Source organism: Microcebus murinus, chromosome 16, assembly GCF_040939455.1.
Source record: "Microcebus murinus isolate Inina chromosome 16, M.murinus_Inina_mat1.0, whole genome shotgun sequence".
Classification (NCBI taxonomy): Eukaryota; Metazoa; Chordata; class Mammalia; order Primates; family Cheirogaleidae; genus Microcebus; species Microcebus murinus.
In genome coordinates this window covers 10,948,059-10,961,249 of record NC_134119.1, presented here as the reverse complement: position 1 = coordinate 10,961,249, position 13,191 = coordinate 10,948,059, and the positions used below count along the sequence as shown (strand labels likewise).

The following is a 13,191-nucleotide window of genomic DNA, read 5'->3' as shown; positions in this document are numbered from 1 at the left end:
ACCCCCTCTGGGCCTCCTTTGGTACCCTCTGCGGGGGTCCCTTTCTCTCTGCTGGACAGCCCACAATGGTCTTAAAACTTGGGGGTCTGTGATGGGACAATAACACTGCTAATAACAGTGATCACACCCTGCGTGGACTGAAGCTCGGAGAAGTGAAGTGACTCACCCAAGGTCACACAGCGTGGCAGAGCGGAGCAGCCCCCGCCCCTTCCACCATCCCAGTGGCCCGCGTGGGGTGGCGCGGGGCTGGAGAAGGTCCAGGAGTGGGCGAAGCGGCGGCAGGTGCGGTGGGCTGGACTGGGGGGGCGCGGTCGGCCCGGCCACGGCCGCAGTGGCGCGCACCCCTGCCCGACCCCGGTCCCCACGGAGTCCCCGTGTTGGCGGAGGCTTTAGGAGGGGAGTCGCCACCGGCGTGGAGTCTCTTCCTCCCAAGAGCTGGGGACCCGGGCTTGGGGCAGTGTTTAGGGGCGGGGCCGCGCCCAGGAAGGCCTTGAGGCAGGCCACTTCCCCAGGAGCCGGAGCGGGGGACCGGGTCCCCGGGTGGGCCGGGAGGGCGCCGCGTCCGCAGGTCGTCGGGGCTGGGCTCTGCCGTCCTGAACCCGCCGCGTCCTCCAGCAGGGGGCGGCGCCGGCAGGGTTTGGGGTGGGGGAACGCGGTCGGGTTCGCCCCCTCCTCGGCGCCCCCGCCTCCCCGGGCAGCCTCCAGCCCCGAGGGGCGGGCCGGGGGCGGGGTCGCGCCGCCCCTTCGCGCTCCCAATCGCGGGGCCGGCGGGCGGGGGTGGGCAGGGGGCGTCGGGCCGCCCCGCGGCGGGGAGCCCCCCGGCCCGGGACGCGCTCCCGCTCCCGGGAGCCCAGGCTGCGCCCCGCGGCGCCCTCCCGGGGTCTCGGGCGGCCCGGCCGTGCCCTCCGCGTCCCGGCAGCGGCGGGAGGGGCCGGGGCGGCCCCGGGCGTGACGCAGCCGTTGCCATGGGTCGCCTTATAAATAACCGGGCTCAGGAGAAACTTTAGCGAGTCAGAGCCGCGCACGGGACCGGGAAGGGGACCCACCCGAGGGGTCCAGCCGCCAGCCTACGCACTGACAGCGGCCACCCGGCAGCGGCAGCGACACAGCGGCGACAGCTCGGAGCGGGAGGCCGCGCCACCTGCGGGCCGGCCGGAGCGGGCAGCCCCAGGCCCCTCCCCGGGCACCCGCGTTCATGCAACGCCTGGTGGCCTGGGACCCAGCATGTCTGCCCCTGCCGCCGCCGCCAGCCTTTAAATCCATGGAAGTGGCTAACTTCTACTACGAGGCGGACTGCTTGGCTGCTGCGTACGGCGGCAAGGCGCCCCCCGCGGCCAGAGCCGGGCCGCGCCCCCCCGCCGCCGAGCTGGGTAGCATCGGCGACCACGAGCGCGCCATCGACTTCAGCCCGTACCTGGAGCCGCTGGGCGCGCCGCAGGCCCCGGCGCCGGCCCCGGCCGCGGACACCTTCGAGGCGGCTCCGCCCGCGCCCGCCCCCGCGCCCGCCTCCTCCGGGCAGCACCACGACTTCCTCTCCGACCTCTTCTCCGACGACTACGGGGGCAAGAACTGCAAGAAGGCGGCCGAGTACGGCTACGTGAGCCTGGGGCGCCTGGGGGCCGCCAAGGGCGCGCTGCACCCCGGCTGCTTCGCGCCCCTGCACCCGCCGCCGCCGCCGCCGCCGCCGCCGCCGCCCGCCGAGCTCAAGGCGGAGCCGGGCTTCGAGCCCGCGGACTGCAAGCGGAAGGAGGAGGCCGGAGCGCCGGGCGGCGGCGCCGCAGGCATGGCGGCCGGCTTCCCGTACGCGCTGCGCGCCTACCTCGGCTACCAGGCGGTGCCGAGCGGCAGCAGCGGGAGCCTGTCCACGTCCTCGTCGTCCAGCCCGCCCGGCACGCCGAGCCCCGCCGACGCCAAGGCGCCCCCGGCCGCCTGCTACGCGGGGGCCGCGCCCGCGCCCGCGCAGGGCAAGAGCAAGGCCAAGAAGACCGTGGACAAGCACAGCGACGAGTACAAGATCCGGCGCGAGCGCAACAACATCGCCGTGCGCAAGAGCCGCGACAAGGCCAAGATGCGCAACCTGGAGACGCAGCACAAGGTCCTGGAGCTCACGGCCGAGAACGAGCGGCTGCAGAAGAAGGTGGAGCAGCTGTCGCGCGAGCTCAGCACGCTGCGGAACTTGTTCAAGCAGCTGCCCGAGCCCCTGCTCGCCGCCTCCGGCCACTGCTAGCGCGGCCCCCGCGCGCCCCTGCCCGCCGCCTCCGCGCCGCGGACTCCGGGGAGCGCCGCCCGCCCCGGTGGCGCCGGCAGAACTTGGGCACCGGGGCACTCGGCAGCGCGGGGAGCCGTCGGTAATTTTAATATTTTATTATATATATATATATATCTATATTTTTGTCCACACCAGCCGCACTTGCAGATGGGGCGCCCGCCCGTGGTGTTATTTAAGGAAGAAACGTCTGTGTGTACAGATGAATGATACACTCTCCGCCTCCCCTCTGCCCTCGCCGGGCGCCGGCGGGCGGGCCGGTTTCGAAGTTGATGCAATCGGTTTGAACATGGCTGAACGCGTGTGTACACGGGACTGACGCAACCCACGTGTAACTGTCAGCCGGGCCTGAGTAATCGCTTAAAGATGTTCCTACGGGGTTGTTGCTGTTGCTGTTTTTTTTTTTTTGTCTTTTTTTTTTTTTTTTGTATTATAAAAAAAATCTATTTCTATGAGTAAAGAGGCGTCTGTATATTTTGGGAATCTTTTCCGTTTCAAGCATTAAGTAAGAACACTTTTAATAAACTTTTTTTTTGAGAATGGTTAAAAAGCCTTTTGGGGGCAGTAGTTGGCTTTTGTTTTTTTCCTTTATTTTGGAGCTATAGGGTTTTGTTTTTGCGTTTCTGGTGTGTAGGGGGTTGCTGAGTGTGGGGGCACGGCTATTATTTTTGGAGTTTTGGTGGTTGGGTGGGGGTGTTGCAGTTGGTTTTTCTCCTCTGCTGTCCCCCCCCCCAGGGTCTGCTTGGAGATGGAGGTGCTGGCCCTGGGGGTAAAGGGGAGAAGAGTGCTGGGTCAGGCTTTCAGGGTGACTCAGCACCCCTGGGTGCTGGGGATGGGTGGCTGGGAACCCTGCTTGGGAAGGGAATCCAGGACCTCCGGCCAGTTCCTAGTGTCAGGCTTGAGTTTGGAGGGGCTGGGAGGTCTGTGACCCTTGCCCTGTGTTTGGGGACAGGGCAGGCGGGCCTGTATCTCTGTAGGAGGAGGGGGTTCAGGCTTTGGTCTTGCTGAGCCTGAGTCAGGGCAGATTCTTTTGTGTAGTTGGGCGGGTTGTTTAAAAAATACTTTGTGTATGTGTATATGTATATTTTTAAGAGAGGAGCCTGAGTGTGTGGGTGAGACTGTTTGTGTGTGTCCCTGGCTGGTTTGTGTGTCCCTGGCTGGTTTGTGTGTCCCTGGCTGGTTTGTGTGTCCCTGGCCAGCCGCAGGGGAGAAGCCAGGCCAGGTGGAAGGAGGTGGGGGAAGGGTTCCTACACTTTCCTCCCTTTCCTTGGGATGGGAACTTGTCACCTGCCCTCTGCCCAGATGTGGACACCGGGGCCCCACTGTCACCTGCTTGAAGATAGCTGAGCCAGGCATGGACCTGGGGCCGCCGTCCCTGCTTCCCTGGGACAAGCTCCTCTTCCCAGCCCCTGCTCCCTCTGCCCTCTCCGGCCTCTCCTCACGGCAACCCCCACCCCATTCCCTGCGCTGGACGGCATTCCTGAGAGTTGATGTGGACGGAGGGGTTGGTGGATACACGCACAGCGTCCCACGGTGCCTGGCACGCAAGAGGTGTTATATAAGCGTTTGCTCGTGTTATTATTTTTTGCTGGGAGGCTCCTGGCATCTGGCACCCCAGCCTGCAGTGCAGTGTGAGCGTGGCCGGCACTTGCCAGGGGCCAGCGTCTGGTAAACCTTGACCTGCCCCACATCTTTTAAACCTCACAACCACCTTTGGAAAGGTGGGGTGCCATTATGACAACTGTTTTCAGGTCTGGGGAGCAGCTTTTGGCTGTCAGACCCCCCTGGGCAAGAAACTAGTTGGAGTCACCCTGCCCTGGGGAGTTCCGGGGTGGCGGGCCTGCTAAGGGCCTTGGGCAGCCTGGGATGGTGGGAGCAGCTGCTGATGCTGTGGTTTGAGAGTGGGGACTGCTTTTCTCCTCCTGTGCCCTTTGGGGGCCTGGATGCGCTCTCCCTGTGGGAGCCCGGGGTATGGGGGGCAGAGACAGTGACACTCGGCCCCCACTGCTATGGAACCGAGGATCCAGGCAGACTCCACTGTTGGTGGCACTAGGGCTATGCAGACTGCTGGACACAGATAACCTCCCTTCAGCCTGGGGCCTGCAGCGTGGCCCTGACCACGTCTCCTCCTACCCCAGGAGACGGGGCGACTGGACTACTGGCCAGGTGGCCCTTGGATCCTGGAAGACGGCTCCATCAGTACCAGCTCCGGGACGTCGGCCCGACCTCCAGGACTGACTTGCTGAACACAAAGGCTGGGGGCCTGGTGCAGGGAGGTTCGGTCTTTCCAGGGGCAGTGGGGAGGGTTGCAACTTAGAGATGAGTCTCTCCAAATCCTGCTCTCCGCTCTGTCACCGAGAGTTGGCAGGTGGTGGCTGCTCACGTGGCAAGGTGAGAGGGAGCAGCCTGGCCAAACAGGGACACCCACCCCTGGCTGCCGGCTGCTGAGCGCTGTCTGGAGCCAGCATGAGGGCAGCTCTTCACATGCTCACATGGTGCTTCCATCCCACACACACTCTATGGCGGATTACGCCCATTTCTAAAAAAGCAAATTGAGGCCCACAGAAGCGAGGTTAGTGCTCGAGGTGGAACAGGTGGAGCCGGTTACAGAACTCATCTGACGCCCAAGTCTCCGGGGAAAGTTTGGGGCTGAGAGACTGGTTTGTAATCCCACCCCTTGCCCAATCCTAGGCTTTTTGGAGGGCTTTTGCCTGGCCTCAAGTTCAGCGAACCCCGGAATTAAGTGACCTGCAAACAGTTTCCCAGTGTGGGTACAGCGGAAAGGGAATTGGAGCCTGAGCCCTTCTAACTGCCTCTGCAGAGGCCTAGGAAAGACAGTTAAGGCTTTGACGGTGGCCTGGGTGACCTGGCGTGGGCGCACTGTGGACGGAGCTGTGCCTGAAGGACTCACAGAGACGTCCTAGCTGGGGTGACACCCACGCCGTGGATCACCATGCTGCAAGGGCTAAGGGATTGCAGGGAGGAGCCAGTTCCTTCCAAAGTCCAGAAACAAGAGAGTGGGAAGGGGTGAGGGGAGCCCAGGAGGGCAGGGCCAAGCCTCACGGAACAATAATAATAATGATAATAGTGGACGTGAGTCAAGTGCTTAAGATGTGCAAAGCAGCACTCCAAGCTCTTGGCACAGACAGCTAACTGGATCCTTCCGTCCGGCAGAGAAAGCTGGTCATGTTAACCACATGGGCTTGACACTGAGGCTAGCTGGGAGGTGGGGAACCTGGAACCCCAACCAATGTTTGCTCAGGACAAGAGAGTTAATAAAACACGTTCACACCTCATAATCCTATGCAGTCATCCCACAGCCAAGGAGAAAGGTGGGTGTCAGAAACAAAGATGGAGGCACTGCTGGGTGCCGGGCGGGTGCTGGGTGCTGGGGCTTGCTCACTGCTTTAATCGGCTCGTTGGGCTCTGAAGGCTGCAGCTTTCGTTATGGGCATTTTCCTGCCACCAAATAGGCTCAGAGAGGTGAAGTGACCTGTCCAAGTTCGCTCAGCTAAGAATGGTGGAAGTTGGGGTAGGAAGTAGAAGGGACTGCTCCTTCTTTCTAAACACCTAGAGAATGTTCCCTGCCCTCCAGGTCCTGTCCAGGCCTCTCAGAGGCTGTTTTGTTCTTGTCTCTGAGATGTTTATTTGCCCTATTTTCTCCCATTTATTAGACAAGCACTTATTGAGCATCTGCTGTGTGCCAGGCCCTTTGCTGGGTGCTGGGGACATGGGGTGGCCATTTACAAGGAGAGACAGACACTTAAGTATCCAGTGACTGGAACAAGACAGTGGCAGGTGCGGAGCAAGGGCTCCAAAGGAAGGTGAGGCAGAGGGGGAGGGGAGATCCCTCAAGGCCTCTCCTAGGAGGTGGCATCTGAGCCGAGGCTGGAGCCAGGTGAGGCGGGAGTGGGGACCAGCCACGGTTTGTGGAGCACTCAGTCTGTCCCAGCGGCCGTCCTGCATGCTTTATCCTTAGAAAGGTCCAGTGATGTGGCTGCTATTTATTACTCCTTTACCCCAGATGGAGAAACTGAGGCACAGAGAGGCAAAGTCACTGGCCCAAGGGCTGGTGAGTGGCTACTGTGAGATTGGAATCCCACCTTCCCTTGCACCTGCCACCTTCCCCACTTGTCTTCCCACCCCCCCCCCCCCCCCCGGGCCCCAAAGCTCTGCGCTCCGGCCCCAGCCCGCGCTCTTTCTCGGCTTGGCTAGTCTGTGCTGGTGTTTCAGGCACCTGCTGCCAGCAGGCCACTGTCCTCGTGGGTTTCTGACAGCGTGTCGGCCGTGTGCAGGGAAGGAGGGAGGCCAGGCTGGGCAGGCTGGGGAGGCAGCTGCTTTCCGGGGCCCTGGCCTGTGGGTGTCTGAGCCCCTCCCAGGTGTGCTCTGAGGCAGGAAGGTGACAGTTCCATTTTGCAGAGGGGAGATGTGGGGTTGTGAGCAGGACATCTCGTATCCAAAGAGCAGCAGAGTTGGGGTTCAAATCCAGATCTGTCTGCACCCCAAACTTAGCCCCTTTCCTGCCTGACTGCTGCGGGGCAGACAGACTCACAAACCTCGGCCTTACACCCTCTGAGCACGCCGTGCCCGGCAGAAAATAGCTGCGGGCCTGTCCCTTGCTTAGGGGTGACCTTGGGCAATGCACTTGGCCTGGCTGGGCCTGGGCCTCCTCACCTGTGGACACACAGCACATGCGCTCAGCCCATCGGGGCCACCCGCCGTGGCCTCCAGGTGGTCCCGCCCCTAGAGCTGCCACCGTGGCGGGCGAGACACACAGTGTGTGGCCGGACGGCAGGTTGGCAGCTCCTTTCCGACTGTGACGATTGTGACGATTGTGACGATTGTGACGATTGTGACAAAGGCCTTGAGGAAAATAAAGTGGGGGCAGTGGTGGAGGAGGCGGGGAGGAGGGAGGAGAGGGCATCCCAGGCTCTGGGAGAGGACGGGTGGCAGGGTCGTTTACAACGTGGCTTGGAGGCTGGGCGAGGCTGGGAGAGGCGTTTGAGGGGGAGGGAGTGGGCGTCCCTGCCAGTCCTGGCACCCCGAAAGCCCTAGACAAGTCTGTCGGTGGCATGGAGCAGCCCCTGGCCCTCGGGGCTGGGGAAGTGCAGTGGGTGAAGGGCACAGGGAGGCCACCTGCCTGCGCCCAGGAGACCTCACGGGTGGCCAGGAGCCTCTGACCCAGGGCCTGGAGCCACGGGAGCGCTCAGCCGGCAGGAATGAGGGGAAGGGCTGGCCAGGAGCCGGAGCCAAGAGAGGGAGAGTTCTTGGGGAAGCAGTGACTGCAGGGGAGAGGGCACCAGCCCCGTGCAGGGAGGGAGCAGGCTGAGGAGGGAGGTGAGGGGTTGGGGGACAGGCATCGGGAGACTGGACCCCTAGAGGGGCGTTTTCTTTTTATTTCATTTCCCAAGTAACGCATGGCCGTCGTGGGAAGGTCACAGAAGGTAGAGTATTAGTAAAAGAAGGAAACAGAAAGCGCTCAGAAATAAACCTGTTAACACTTGCTGTGTGGCCTTGGGCAAATGACTTCACCTCTCTGTGCCTCAGTTTCCTTGGTTTTTAAATGGGATAATAGTAGTATCCAAGCGTATAAGGTTGTTGTGAGGATTAAGCGAGTTAACCACAAGACACAGTTGGCGCTAGCACCACCTTAGGCATCAGCCGTCATTGTTATGAAGAACATCGTTACCATTCTGGGGGGCAAGGGCTCAGACGCTAGAATCAGGGACCCACATGTCCCAGCTGTGTAATTTGGGGAATGTGAATGTGTTTTGTTGGGCCTCCAGTTCCCCCATTTGTAACAAGAAGATAATAAAATTCCTCAGAGATCTTTTGCAGAGATTTGATGGGCTTGTTTATGCAGGGTGATTGTAGACAGACCTCTGTATGTAGCAGTTGTTAATTTCCTTCCAGCCTTTTTTCATTCTTTGTGTATTTTTTTTCTCATTGTAGCTACGGTTGCTGATTTGATATTCACCCCCTCCCTTGCTTAGCAATGGGACTCTAATATTGTTGGGGGCAAGTGCCTTATCCACCTTTTCTTGCAGCGAGGGGTGACCACTGAGGTAGAAGTAGAAGTTGTAGGTGAGGTTTTGGGGGCAAGCTCTTTAATGGGGGCTGATTCAGCTGTGAGGCACATTCCCTTTTGCCTCCCTTCTCTGCAGCTCCCCATTTCCTGCTTCTTCCTGTGTTCTGCCTGGAATTCAGACGTGATGGCCAGAGCTTCAGGGGCCATCTTGAACGATGAGGTAAACACTGAGGCATGGAAGCCGCATGCTGAGGTTGGTGAAACCAAAAGACAAAAGGCACTTGAGCTCTTTATGGCAGTAGAACAGCCACACCCGTCCTCACCTGCCTTGCTCTGGGCTTGTTTACATGAGAGAGAAAGAAATCTGTGCTTATTGAGGTCTCTGTCATTTTGGCTTCCTGTTACTGGCAGTTGAATCTATTTCTAACTGATACATTTGCCAAAACGGAATCAACCTGTTTTGTGACCTGCATTTTTTTAGTGATGTCCCAGTGCTTCCTTGTCTGAGAATGCTCTACTGACACTATCGCACGTGCGTGCAGAAATAAACTCTTTGTTTAGGAAAAATAATTTCCATCGGATGTGGTAGAAGAATTTTTTTAAATTCATTTTGATTACAGAAGTAAAGCACAAAGACATTCTGTCGTGAAAATATTCTGCCTGTCCTTCGGTGTCTACCCCGTGACTCTGAAATCTCAGTGTGCATCAGGTCAGGCTTGATCTAGACCCTTGGAATGTACATAAATTTCCCCTCTGACCTCAGTGAGCTCCAGTCCCGCCCCCGAACCTGCATATGTGACCCACCAAGGGGCCTCAGTTTGGAAACAGAGGGGGTCAGGCCTTGTGGCAGCTCACAGAGTGTGTTGGCAGCTGCGCTGGGACCAGATGCCCTGGGCCACCCTGAATAACCCCTCTGTCCCATGCTGCTGCCACCACCACCTGCTCCACCAAGGCCTCGGCCTGCCAGGGCTCGAAGCCACCTTTGCCAGCCTGCCTGGGGCCAGCCCAGTGCAGAGCTCTGGGAGGTGAGTCTGGAGGCCAGGTTGCTGAGCCGGGCGAGCTTTTATTTTTATAGCTGTCACCAGATCCCTGTCCCAGCCCTGGAGCCCTGGCAGGGACAGAAGTGGCCGGGCAGCAGGGAGACTCTTCAGAGAGCCTGGTGGGCGGGGGTTAGCAGGCTGTGGAGGAGAGAGGACTGGGGCGGGGGTCAGGGCACTGGGGCCACCTGACTCCAGCCAGGCCTCCGTCCTCTCATGCCCCAATGTGGCCGGTCATCCAGCTGGCCCTGCTGGCCCTCTGGGGGGTGGGGAGGGACGAGGGACGATGGAGGCCCTTTCCCGCCTTTGCTCTTGACTCTCGGGGGCAGAGCTCACCCTACTTTCCAGGTCTTAGGCCACGATCACCAGCGTGCAAGGCCCGCACTGCGCTTTGTCTCCCGCCTCGCCCCAGCTCCCACATCCACTTCTCCCGCTCCCGCAGCCCCGCCCCGCGAGGTGACGTCTGTCCTTGACACATGCGTCACGTTGTGTTCTGCTTTCCCTTCTCGGTGAAGTGTGCCCACACAGGGGAGAGTGCCCACAACATGCGAGTGCAGCTCCGTGAATTTTCCTGGCGTGGACACACCAATGCCCAGATCAAGCAGTGGATCATTCCAGCGCCCCCGAAACCCCTTTCTCACCACCTTTCCCCCACCCCCAAGAGTGATCTTGATCCTGATTTCTAAGAGCAAACATTAATTTGCCTGTTTCTACACTTCATAGAAATGGAGTCACACAACAGGCACTCTTTGTATCTGGCTTCTTTTGTTTAATATTGTAACTGTAGCATTCATCCAGTGTTTGTCCCTTCTTATCACTGAGCAGAATTCCATTGCATGGATATACCACAATTTATTCACCCATTTGATTGCTCATGGACATTGACATTGTTTCCAGTTTTTAGCTCTTTAGAATTGGGCTGAACTGGCCAGGCGCGGTGGCTCACGCCTGTAATCCTAGCACTCTGGGAGGCCGAGGCGGGCGGATTGCTCGAGGTCAGGAGTTCAAAACCAGCCTGAGCAAGAGCGAGACCCCGTCTCTACTATAAATAGAAAGAAATTAATTGGCCAACTAATATATACAGAAAAAATTAGCCAGGCATGGTGGCGCATGCTTGTAGTCCCAGCTACTCGGGAGGCTGAGGCAGGAGGATCACTTGAGCCCAGGAGTTTGAGGTTGCTGTGAGCTAGGCTGACGCCATGGCACTCACTCTAGCCTGGGCAACAAAGCGAGACTCTGTCTCAAAAAACAAACAAACAAAAAAAAAGAATTGGGCTGAACTTTGGGAGGCCAAGGCAGGAGGATCACTTGAGGCCAGGACTTCAAGACCACTGAGATAGAAGTAGAAGTTATAGGTGAGGTATTTGGGGCAAGCTCTTTCAAAAGGGCTGATTCAGCTGTGAGGCACATTTCCTTTTGCCTCCCTCCTCTGCAGCTCCCCATTTCCTGCTTCTTCCTGTGTTCTGCCAGGAATTCAGCCTGGACAACATAGTGAGACCCCATCTCTAAAGACATTTTAGATGAGATAATTTTAAAAAATTAAAAATAGAAAAATAGAATTTTTCTGAGCTCAGCATTCCATGGGAAGTGTCTTTTCATGAACATTAGCACATATTTCAGTTGGGTATACACCTAGGAGTGGCTTACTGAGCTCTAAGAAATGCTAAGAGTATATGTCTTAATGCCTGTAATGGTATTCAACCCTAGGTCTCATTCTGTTCCTTACTTTTTTCTGTATATTTTGAAAAACTTTTTATTTTGAGATAAGATCTCAAAGATCTTATCTCAAATTGATAGAAAAAGATCTCAAATTGATAGAAAAATTATAAATACACTACAAAGAGCATTTTTTCTGAATTATTTGAGAAAAATTGCTGACCTATTGCCTTATCACCCCTTAATGTTTTGATACATAGTTCCTACAAATGTGAACATTTTCTTACATAACCAAAATATAACCATCAAAATCAGGAATTTAACACAATAAATTGGGATCATCTACTCAGACCTGTTCAAGTTTCACCAATTGCCCTAACAACGTCTAGCAAGAGGAGCCAGTTTGGAATCACGTGTGGCATTTAGTTGCCACTTATTTATAGGAGAACTGTTCCTCAGTCTTTCCTCAGCTTTGGAAAAGTCATGACCTTGGCACTTTTGGGGATATAGGCCAGCTGTTTCATAGCACATCCTTCCTTGTGGGCTTGTCTGTCATTTTCTTGCGGTTAGATTCAGGTTCTACACCTCTGGCAGGAAAATCACAGAAGAGAGGCTGTGTTCTTCTCTTCGTCTCCTTGCTGACGGTGTGCACTTCAATCACTTGATTGAAGGAGGGATCTGCCGGGCTTCACGTCTGCAAAGGTATTTCTTTCCCCTTTGCAGTTAATAAGTGTTTAAGGGGAGGATCTTTCAAATTATGTAAATATCTCGAATGTCATCAAACTTTCAATTAGTCATTTATTTTTATCAGTACGGATTCATGGTTTTCTATTTATTCAGGGGGTTGTAGTATATCATCATCGTCAACATAATTGTTAGTTGATTTATATACTGAAACTGTCCCAGATTTGGCCACTGGGAGCCCCTTTTAGCTAGCTTCCATGTCCTGTTGACATGTTGCCATCATTCTTTTAATATTTCCTTACCTTCTGTCACAATGAGGTGTTCTAGTCTCATCTAGTATTTTCCCTGCTCCAACCCAGGAACCAGCCATTTCTCCCAGGAGCCCTGGCTCCTTTTAGTGGAGAATGGTATTTAGAAGCCAAGATCTCAGGACAAAGTGTGCACATTGCTACTGGGGTGTCTCTACTCCCTGGCCTTCTTAGTGGACAGAGCTAAGGACTGCAGGTATATATGTAGACACACATTTATATCTGTATTGTTTCTGTGTCTCACAATTATCCATCTCCCTAACATCTATCATCTATTTAGAAAACTATGAGTTTGCATTGAAAACTCCAGGTCCAATCCAGCACCACAGGAGTCTATTCTAATTTTCTTTCTTTCCAGTATTTGGAACTTTTTTCCATCAGTGAAAAAATTGACTTCCGTTATCCTCAATATATTTATTTATTTGGCCAATCCCCGCACGTCGCCGCTTTGCTATTGCTGCCCCTCCCCCCTCTGCCCCCTGACTGGACACCTGCTAATCCCGCACAGGCTCTGGCCCCATGCAGTGCCCCGCTTCTTGTGCATGACCGCAGATGAACTCTGCCATGGCCTCTTTTTTAAGTTGAATACTTAATATATGCTCATTGTTCAAAATGTGAAAGGTGTGAATGGGTTTGCAATGAAAAGTCGATCTCCCTCCCACTCCTGCTCTCAGATTCCAGGTCCCTTCCTTGGAGTTCACTGCAGTTTTCAGCAGTTTTTTCTCATTTCAGATGGCCTGTGTGTGTGCACGAACACACACACACACACACACACACACACACGCACGCACAGACACGTGAAGTTTATGCACATGGCAGCACACTTTTCACATGGGTCTGTGCTTTACTTTTCTCACTCAACAATGTGTCTTGGAGCTTGTTCATATAAATACTATAGGGCTGCCATGTTTCTTTTAACAGTCATGTAATATTCCATTGCATGGATAAACCATAATCACTTAATCAGTCTCTTTTTGATGAACATATATGTTGTTTTCATTTTTTTTTTCTGAAACAGAGTCTCACTCTGTTGCCCAGACTAGAATGCCGTGGCATCAGCCTAACTCACAGCAACCTCAAACTCCTGGGCTCAAGTGATCCTCCTGCCTCAGCCTCCTGGACAGCTGGGTCTACAGGTGTATGCTACCATGCCCAGTTAATTTTTCTATTTTTAGTAGAGACAGGGTCTTGCTCCCACTCAGGCTGGTCTTG

General features: G+C 56.0%; 1 protein-coding gene across 1 annotated transcript; it reads left to right on the top strand.

Moving 5' to 3' along the window:
• The first annotated feature begins 750 nt into the window (after positions 1-750).
• CEBPB (CCAAT enhancer binding protein beta) lies at positions 751-2,819 on the top strand. Its single transcript, XM_012766154.2, has one exon. It carries the CDS (start codon positions 1,196-1,198, stop codon positions 2,225-2,227), a length of 1,032 nt encoding a protein of 343 aa, XP_012621608.1. The 5' UTR covers positions 751-1,195; the 3' UTR covers positions 2,228-2,819.
• Positions 2,820-13,191: the final 10,372 nt, after the last annotated feature.